The sequence below is a fragment of the Myotis davidii genome, unplaced genomic scaffold (genome assembly GCF_000327345.1).
Source record: "Myotis davidii unplaced genomic scaffold, ASM32734v1 scaffold187, whole genome shotgun sequence".
NCBI lineage: Eukaryota > Metazoa > Chordata > Mammalia > Chiroptera > Vespertilionidae > Myotis > Myotis davidii.
Genome location: NW_006383018.1, coordinates 2,895,537 through 2,905,461, shown reverse-complemented (window position 1 = coordinate 2,905,461; position 9,925 = coordinate 2,895,537). Strand labels below are relative to the sequence as shown.

General features: G+C 38.1%; 1 protein-coding gene across 1 annotated transcript in view; it reads right to left on the bottom strand.

Moving 5' to 3' along the window:
- Positions 1–616: 616 nt before the first annotated feature.
- FZD1 (frizzled class receptor 1) overlaps positions 617–9,925 on the bottom strand; it is a 106,112-nt gene continuing 96,803 nt past the window's right edge. Inside the window, 2 exon segments of the mRNA XM_006779328.2 lie at positions 617–733; positions 1,385–1,406. Coding sequence (XP_006779391.2) covers positions 617–733; positions 1,385–1,406 — 139 coding nt within the window.

Below are 9,925 nucleotides of genomic sequence, written 5' to 3'. Positions count from 1 at the left end.
ATACATTCTTATTTGATCAGTTTATAATAAACCTGAAATGGTGTATGAGAGAAATCACTGGATTTGCTGACTGCCCTAACAGGCCCTTAGAGAATGTCTTGCTATTTTGAGACAGCATAGCCCCTCTTTTTAGTTACTGACCCAGTGGTGGAACCACATGAAAGAATATAGTATTTATACATATTATGTATTTGACCTAAGGTAGGTTTGACTCAAAATTTTAGTCAGGCAACGTGCTAAGCTGCTGAGATGTTGAGTAAAACGGAGATGGTAGACTAGTAAAGAAGAAGTAATTATTCAAATGATTACTTGAAAGGTGGCAAGTTCTACAATAATAAATGTGCAGGGTGCTACAAGAGTGTACAGTGGGGACACATACCTGGGTCTATGGAGGTTAGGGAGACATATCAGCAGAGGACACATATTAATTGATGACATATTTTTCCACAACTATGTAAAACTTTGGTGGGAGGTGGAGAGGAAGAGAACTGTGATGTTTTAGAGTCTTAAATCAGAAGAACAACCAAAATTTCCCAATAAATAATTAAACGTACTGGATATTTCCTTCCCATGGCACAAAGTACATAATTAGACTAAAAAGGCAAGTGCACATATTTCACCTTATCCCTGATACACAGATGACATCAAATTGGTCCACAGAGCAGCTATGATGTATGACAGACTTAAACTTGAGGTTGATCATTTGAGTCTGGCGAGAGAAAATTATCTTTTTCTGCAGAAAACAAGATTACATTGATCAGGAATGCAAATAAAGGCTTCCAGTTAGATCAGAAAGTGTAAGTTGAGGGAAACCTGGTTTCCAGAGCAGATGGGTTAAAATCTGAGAATTTTTTTTTTTTAATTCTGGGAGTCACTTTTATTTTTTATTGAATTTATTGGGGTGACATAGGTTAATAAAATAATACAGGTTTCAGGCATACAATTCTATGTCATCTGTATATTGTGTTTACCACCCAAAGTCTAGTCTCTTTCCATCATGATTTACTCCCCCTTTACCTTCTTCTACCTCCATACTGTTGTCTGTGTCCATGGGTCTTCCTTTTTATCTTTCCTTAATCCCTTTACCCTTCACACCCAGCTCTCAAACCCCACCCCTCTGACAAGAGAGAGGGAGAAAGAAACATTGATGTGAGAGAGACACATCAATTAGTTGCCTCCATCAGGTGCCCTGACCCAGACCTGGGACGGAACCTATAACCCAGGTACATGCTCTTGACCAGAATCAAACCTAAGACCCTTCAGTCTGTGGGGCCGTGCTCTAACCACTGAGCACTCTGACCAGGGCACTTCCTTTTGTCACCATTGAATTAATTTCAAAATATTGAAAAAAAGCAAAGTGCAAATCAAAACCACAGTAAGATACCATTTCACACTCATGGAAACGACTATAAGAAAAAAAAAAAGAGTAACAGTGTTAAAGAGGATATGAAGAAATCAGAACCCTCATACATTGTCGGTGGGGGTGAAAAAAGGTGAGACCACTTTGGAAAACAGCTTAGTGGCTCCTCAAAAAATTAGACATAGAGTTGCCATATGACCTAGAACGACTCTTGTACACAAATGTACACACTTGTACACAAATGTACACACTTGTACACAAATGTACATAACAGCATTAGTCATAATAGTACAAAGTGGAAACAACCCATGTTGAGGAAGAGATAAGCAAAATGTAGTAAATCCATACAGTGGAATATTATTCAGCCAGAAGAAGTGAAGTGAATGAACTTAGAAATCATGCTAGGTGATAACCAGATCCAAAAGCCACATGTATGATTTCATTTATATGTAGTACCCAGAATGAGCAAGTCTATATTGACAGAAAATAGATTAGTATTTGCCAGGGGACTAGGGGGAGGAAAGAATAAGGAGTGTCTGCTAATGGGTTGGGGTTGGTTTCTTTTCCAACCCCAATATATTTGATAAAATATTCTGGAATTAGGTAGTGGTGAGGTTGTATAACTTTGTGAAGTTTCAAAAACCACAGAACTTTATACTACTTAAAAGGGTGACTTTTATAGTATGTGAATTATCTCTCTCTCTCTCTTTTTTTTTTTTAAAGGAAGTTTAGTTGGGGCAAGCGGAATGTGTGGGAGATAGATCAATTTCATTTTCCTGCAAAGGACTTTATTGATTATCATTTCAACCATCTCACTTAATTCAGGTACATTCTGTTGTAACTTTCTTTTAAAACCTTATCAAATTTGTTTTCCTTAGCCTTAGAACTTAAACAATTTGTTATTTGGAAGGAATAACTGCCAAATGACTATATCCTTTTTCTTTTTAGTCATGAACTGTGTGTCCTTTGAATGAAGTATTAAAACTATCAGTAATTAATTAGATCTAATAAATGTTTTGTTTTAAAATTCAATATCTGTCTTTACTTAGATCATAAAAATATTCTAATAATAAAATATTCTAATATTCTCCATATTCCCTAGCTAGGGACTCGCATGGCACTCACTCTACCTGGAGGAGGTATTCCTTCCCAGGATATTCCCAGCGCCAAGGGAGAGGCTGCCTGAAAGTTTCCAAGCTCCGTTAAATTCTATGGAATAAAATTACTTCATTCTAAGAAGATGTAACAGTCCTCTCCTTTGTACTGTGATGATTCTTTCCTACGAAGCAAGTTCTTAACATGCTTAAGACAACATGAGTTTAGATGTCTTAGGTTTGTTTTGTTTTTGTTTTTATCTTGTAAAGTCAGCTGGGATGTATGTTAGTCCTGTTTTACTCACATTTCCCGTAACCTGGATTAATTGATGTGAACAACAACAATGGTGCTTTGAAGCACGCGGTTCCACCGTGGAAACGATCACATTTCTTAGTTCATGAATGAGCTGCTCTTTCATAGGCTTTGTTTATGGAAATAGAGTATCACCTTGATTAGTGAATTCCCTGGGAAGGAGGGGCCTTCTAAGAAGTCAGCTGCATGAAAAACCTAAACAAACAGAATCAGAAAGGATGGGAAGCTGAGCTGCCTGAGTGAGAAGCTTCCTTGCTCAGCTTCGGCCAATGGCTGCCCCGCTGAAGGCAAACAGACCCACCCTGGGGAGACAGGAGCCTTTTGGAGCTTTTGAAGACCCTCTACCTGCTCATCAGGCCTTCACTTGCTGCACTGTCCCCCCCCCCCCCCCCCAGTATCTGTCAGGAGTTGCATCTAAGCAAGAGAGAATCATATCCTTCCCCTTCCTTACCCAGTGATCAGTGAACTGATTTTACTCTGAAAGTCTTCTAAGGGATAACTCTGGGCAGACCACTCAATGGCCTTGGAGAGAGGCCTGTTGAGCACACCAGGCTGTTCCTGATTTAAATCTTTAGGAATAAAGACAATGAAGGCAGGACAAGTCTGTTTTCTATAGAAATGAGTTCTAAAGAGCTAGTTATGTAGTTTTCAGGCCCTGAGTTCAGTGAAATTTGCACAAGTCTTTATAAGAGGAGGCTTGCAGGTGGGAGGAAGGGCGAGGGGCCTGTCTTGAAGTTGTGTTTGCTAAACTTCACACAAACTTGAGAAACATCGGTTGTCCCTCTCAAAACCTAGAGGACAGGCTGGTGGAGCAGAGGATCCTGCCCTCACTGCAACTCTTGGGTATCTTGTCACCAGTTTCATCCAAGATCACCCTGCCCCCATTTGGGTCTGTTAGCGTGTTCCTTCTCTAAGCCATTTCTCTTCCTATCAGTCCTTTCTCCATTTCTTTAACTTGCCCTAACCCAGGGTTTCAAAGACTATCTCAAGAACCGCAAGCATCAGATTCATCAGAAGGGAAGTTCCTGAATCTTTCCCCAGCTCACAAAATCTGCATCTCTGGAAATGAGGTCAGAGATCCTCATATTTAATGAGTTCCTTGAGTGATTCTTATGTACAATCAATTTTAAGAATTCCTAGGAACCCTTTGCCACCTCTGACAAATAATGTATATTTTGAGGATCATCTGGTTTTATTTTAGTTAGCATTGAAAGAGTTTTCATTATAATTTCCCCCATCAGAGACCTTCAAACACACCCTACACCTCATACATTAACTCACTGGGCTCTAATGCAGCTCTATATTATTAAAGCTTAGCTTCTTACTTATAGAACCTTTAATGCATTCAGGTGACCTCTGGTCTGTTACTGAATTATCCCTACTTGGGAAAAAAGCTATAGGAAGTATAAATGATGTAAAATTTTAAAAGAAGATAAATGATAGTAGTATTAAGTACTTTGTATATGTTAATGAATTACTGAACTCTAAAAATAGTGCTATATTTCTGTGTAATCCCTCCAAATTAAGATGCTTACAAATAATGCATATTTGGAAATAGCTTTGAAATTCTGAAATCCTTCTTGAATAGTTGCTGAAAAAGGAGTAAATTTTTCAGACAGATTTATACATATATGGAAGGGAAAATATAATTTTAGACATAATGGTATAGATAGAAAAATATCTTGCTGTTGGTTTCTAGTGTAGACTAAAAATTACATTTTAGAGAACATTTTCAGGGATGCATTTGTAATGCTGGAGAATTTTCTTCTCCAAAAATGTCAACATAACATTTTAAACTAGGGCACACATATTCGTTACCTGAATTTACATAAAATGCAAACTCAGGCAATCAAAAAAAATTTTTTTCGCCAAAACATGAAATTGAAGATCACGAGAAAAAAGTTTTTCTCTATGACCATGATGGTAACTTCCTGAAGAATTAATATACCATCTTAGCCAGAAACACAGGTACAATTAATAGAGATGAGATGAATTGTGTCCACTATCTCTCACATCCAGCCCATCACCAAAGGCAAAAATACAGTAACTTGACAGATATGTTTCTGATGAAAATCATGCAGTTATATCACCTGTAGTAAAATAAAAATAGTGGGATTATAGGTGTTCACTTGGGAGAAGAGGGTTGACATTAGTCAATCGCCATCTTTTCTGACCTATTTCTGGGACAGACACAAAACATGTATCTAGAGGGATATGTATTGAAATCACACATAAGGCAACAAAAAGGGTAGCACACAAGAGGATATGTAGCAAGGAAGAAAAATGACATCTAAAATATACAGAAATCCAGTAGAATTAGAGGACTAGAACTGATTTATAAACTGTTAAGCAGAAAAGGGGGGAAGGGAGAGGAGACATCAATGAGGAACTGACCATTCTCTCACATACTTTGAGAGAATGAAATGGAGAACAGAAGTAATTTAGGAAGCCAGTTTATAAAATATGGAGTTGAAAAGAATGAGAATGTCATGGGAATACTTCTAAAAAGAAAACTCTTCTAGCTATTTCCAACAGCTAAACAGAGATGTGGCAGTTAGAATACTGGTCCTCCAAAGATGACCTCTAACCCTTGGACCCTTAATCTGTACGGATCTAATCAAATTCGATCTTAAAACCAGGGACCATTCCCTGGGGGAGAGAATCAGACTTGACCCAGGACTGCTGGCTTTAAACATGGGGGAAGGGTGCCATGACCTAGGGGGCAACTTCTAGAAGCTGGAAAAGGCAGGGAAATGGATTCTCTCCCAGATCCTTCAGAAAGGAACACAGCCATACAACACTTGATTGTAGCCCAATGAAACCTATGTTAGACTTCCCACTATAGGCCAGTAAGATAATAAATTTATGTTTTTCAGGTTTGTGGTAATTTATTACAACAGCAATAGAAAATCAATACATTAGACCATGGGGGTGACCAAGGCACCAAATGGCTAGCTACTCTTTCTATATAATAAAATAATAAAATGGCCAATCAGCTGCTTTGATATAAGCCCTCAATCTTATTTCATGCATTAAAATATATTCAGTATGTTTCACTAGTACCAAAGGAACATTTACATAATGCTATTGAATAAACTCCCTTTTGCAATATAGTCAACAAGGACAAACAAAGGACTCCTTCATTTCTTCCATTAGTTATCATTGCAGTGAGGACATTTCTAAAAAAATTATGATTCTCTTCCTGGTCATGATTTGGAATGGCCTCAAAGGGCTGTTGCCATGTTACCCAAGTGTATAACTTACCAATTAGGTCAGAATTGTTAGCAGCTGGAAAGAAATTGAATTTGAAACGGTGTAGCCAAAATGGGCATGACTGCATAGAAATGCACTTACACTTTAAAAGCAATACCACAAGTTAGCATACAGAACATTATTTGTGTCATTTAACATTAAGGCTGCCCATTAACTTAATCTTTTATCTGAATAAGTCTTGTAAAATATGCTTAGCCTGAAAAAACGGATTCATGAAAAATATGGCATTAGTTTGCATGATACCTTTTCAATTTCCATCATTCATAATGGTGAGTAGAAGAAGGAAGAGAAGGGAGAAGAAATTATGAGAGATAAGACAGGAGGGGTGGTAAAGAATTGGTAGAAGAGGAAGAGAGAAAGAAATATACAGGGCAGAGAGGAGCACTAAAATTTGTAGAAAACTCTCTAGTGCTAAAAATACCATTATATACTTTATTTCTTTGATCCTCCCAACAGTCAATTTAGTAAAACATTGTTATTATTACTATTTTAAGTAAATGGATTTTGAGGCTAAGAGCTAGTTGGGATTCAAGGCAGGTCTTATAAGTCCAACATCCTTTCCAAGATGACATTCAACTTTTCTGTTGCCAGTTCCCTATTATCTTAAATTGATTATTTTTTTAAAGGAGAATGAGGAAAGAAGGTGATATTTTCAGTCCAGGGTTATGGCCCTATTCAAGAGATATTTCCATCCAACTACTCTACTCACCTCCACAAGGACTAGTCCCAGGAAAGAATAGTTGACTTTGGTTTTCAGTATACCCCTTTCTTCTTTATCTGTCCCCCCACGCCCTCTCTCCTCACTCCCCAATGCCAAATGACACATGCCCTAGCTTCTTCTCTCATCTACCCCAACTCATCAATGAGCAAAATGGACAAACACAGCTCCTGGGAGAGCTGCGCCACTCTGTGAGAGCTCTCAATCCAGACTGTCTGCCTATGAATTTGCCACATTTGGATCTAGAACATCATCTTAGTCCTCCTACCCCTCTGACCCTAAAACTCTCCTGTAGCAGAATTCTTGCCCCAAATCAGCCCTCTTTAACAAGGGCCTTCTTTCTTCTAACCAGGACCGATCTCTCTTAAAGGGTGCAGTAGCTTCCCTGCAGAAGGATTTATTACATTTAACAGGAGTCTCATAAAAACTGGGAAAATCCTAGGTGTGCTCAAGACAACCCAAGTGTAGAGACAAAGACAGAGGCTGGGGCCAGGAAGGCTGCAGAAAGGCCTCCCGTCAGCTTGGGTCCCTTTAGTGACTAGAACATCCTTTTCTATAAAAGTTGGGGGCAGTGGGCAGTTAGAGCTGAGAAGGAGACTTTGAGATGTTTCCATCTCCTCAATTAGCTCAATGTGAATGATAATGAAAACCACTCACATTTGTACAGAGCTTCACTGTTTATAAAAGGGCCTTCTCATCTATTATTTCATTAGGGTCTTCCTTTGACTCATGAAATCCTGTGGGTCAGATTCCCCCAAAGTACCTTAACCTGATATCTTGGGAGCACAATTTAATCCATGAAATAGGGATAACCCACCATCCCAGTTTGCCCAGGATTTTCCTGGTTTTACTACTGCAAGTACCACATCCCAGGTTTTCTGGCTCCCCGGCCAGAGTTCTTCCTCAGCACCATAACACCCCCGGTGCTGCAGGGAAATGTGTAAAAGAAAATGAAAATATGGAATATGAACTATAATAGCATTATACTAACAGACACTTTAAGAAAATTTTCAATAAATTTGTTTACTGCTATTTACAGATTTATTTCCACTGAAATGATTTCATTTACATCCCTGTCTACATTTAAATAATAAAAGCAGGTTTATATTATTGACAGTTATGGGCTGAATGTTTGCTTCCTATGTTGAAGTCCTAACTCACAATGTGATGGAATTTAGAGGTGGGGCCTTGGGGAAATAATGAGGCTTAGATTCAGTCATAACTATTAGACCCTCATGATGGAATTAGCATCTTTACTTTAAGAGAAATCTCTCTCTCTTTCTCCACCCTCATGGGAGAAAACCATAACAAGGTGGCTATCTATAAGCCAAGAAGCAGGATTAGAAACCGAGTCTGCTGACAACTTGATCTTGGACTTCCCAGGTCTCCGAAATATGAGAAATAAATGTCTGTTGTTTAAACTTCCCAGCCTATGATATATTGTTATAGCAGCCCAAGAAGACAAAGCTATTGACAGCTATGCAATATCATCAGGCTATTCATCAATTTAAAATGAAATTTGCAGGTCAAAAATAAAGCCCATGCTGTAGGCACCATAAATTCATATTTTTCCTCAATTCTATTTTATAAAGTTAATATATTTTGTGATTTTAAAAATGTATTTTTCACAATTTTAAGTGTTCCTCTAGAGCAGGGTTTTTCAACTTCGGCACTTTGGAACAGGCCATTCTTTATTTTCAGGGGCTGTCCTTTGCATTGTAGCTTCCCTGGACTCTACTCACTAAATGGCCATGGTAACCCCACCCCCCAGGCATGTCCAACAAAAATGTGTTAAATATAGCCAAATGAGAATCACAGCTCTAGAGTCTAATGTATAGGTACCTCCTGAAATAATTACATTACCTGCACATCTTCTTTATTCTTTTACATTGAGTTTAACTAAAAGACAGCAAATATAGTGTTTTGTTTCTACAACAAAGGCAGTGAAATTTTATATGCATTTCCAAGAAGGCTGGCAGGAATGGATACATAAGAAAAATGACAGGAATGGACAGGTAAGAAGAATGACAAGAAGGATGAACTTAGCATAGAAAGGGTGGAAAATTCTGACCTCAGAGTTTCATACAGATAGAAATGTGAAGGCTATGGAGTGCTTGGTCCACCTACTATATTCAACAATTATCATAGAATTCTCAACTTATCTACTTCTTTTTTCTTTCCTGTAGATAGAACTTTTCATTTTGGGGAAAATATGGGTGCTAAGCCTACTCACCTCTGAGAAAAAGTATCTGCTGATAAATAGCTATTTGGAGTAATCCCTGCTTGAGTTTGTAATCTCATTTTAGTAGACTGCATTATTATACAGGGAAATAAATATAAACATATGCAAAAACCTAACAGTTTCTCACAATTTGATAAACTGCAACATCAATTAAAAAATAAAAGAAAGCAAACAAAATCCCAACTCTATGCATTACAAAGGGATACTTTTGAGTCTTTTATAAAAATACCTTAACCTGATTTCATGAGTAATGGAGTACAGATTCCTGTATCTAGACCCTATTTCTTCAAGAGGCAGAAGGCTCAAGGCAGAATGGCCAAGATATCAATGTGGTTTGTTCCTGTGTACCTTCATGTTCCACTCAGCTTCTGCTGATTGGTCCTGACTGTGAAGATCAGTTACAAAGGATTGGTTTCATTGGCTTTTCATGTGGTAATAAAAAAGACTAATACTACAGTGGAATATTTTTAATGCTAGACCAATCACCAACCAGAAGCTTTTGCTCTATCTTGGGAGCACAGTTTAATCCATGGAATAGGGATAACCCACCATCCCAGTTTGCCCGGGATTTTCCTGGTTTTACCAGTATCAATCCCACATCCCAAGAAACCCCTAGGCCCTGAGCAAAAGTGGAGAGTGGGTCCCTCTATCTGAGTTGAGTTTTGGACAGAACATTTACTGAAGTTAACTTTTAAAAAGTGTTTTCCAAGAGTTTGAAATACAAGGTCAAGAATAGTCTCAAAATCTACCTTTAAAGAAAAAATCCTCATAACAATCAAGTGGCACTTGGCATTTGGAATACGCATTTAACTGGCCTGTATGAGTTGCATGTATTTGCTGCTACATTTGGGAAGATGAGCATTTCCAAGGGCAAGAGAACAATCTGTCTCAGAGCCCTTCACTGAAGCAAGGACACACTGCCAAC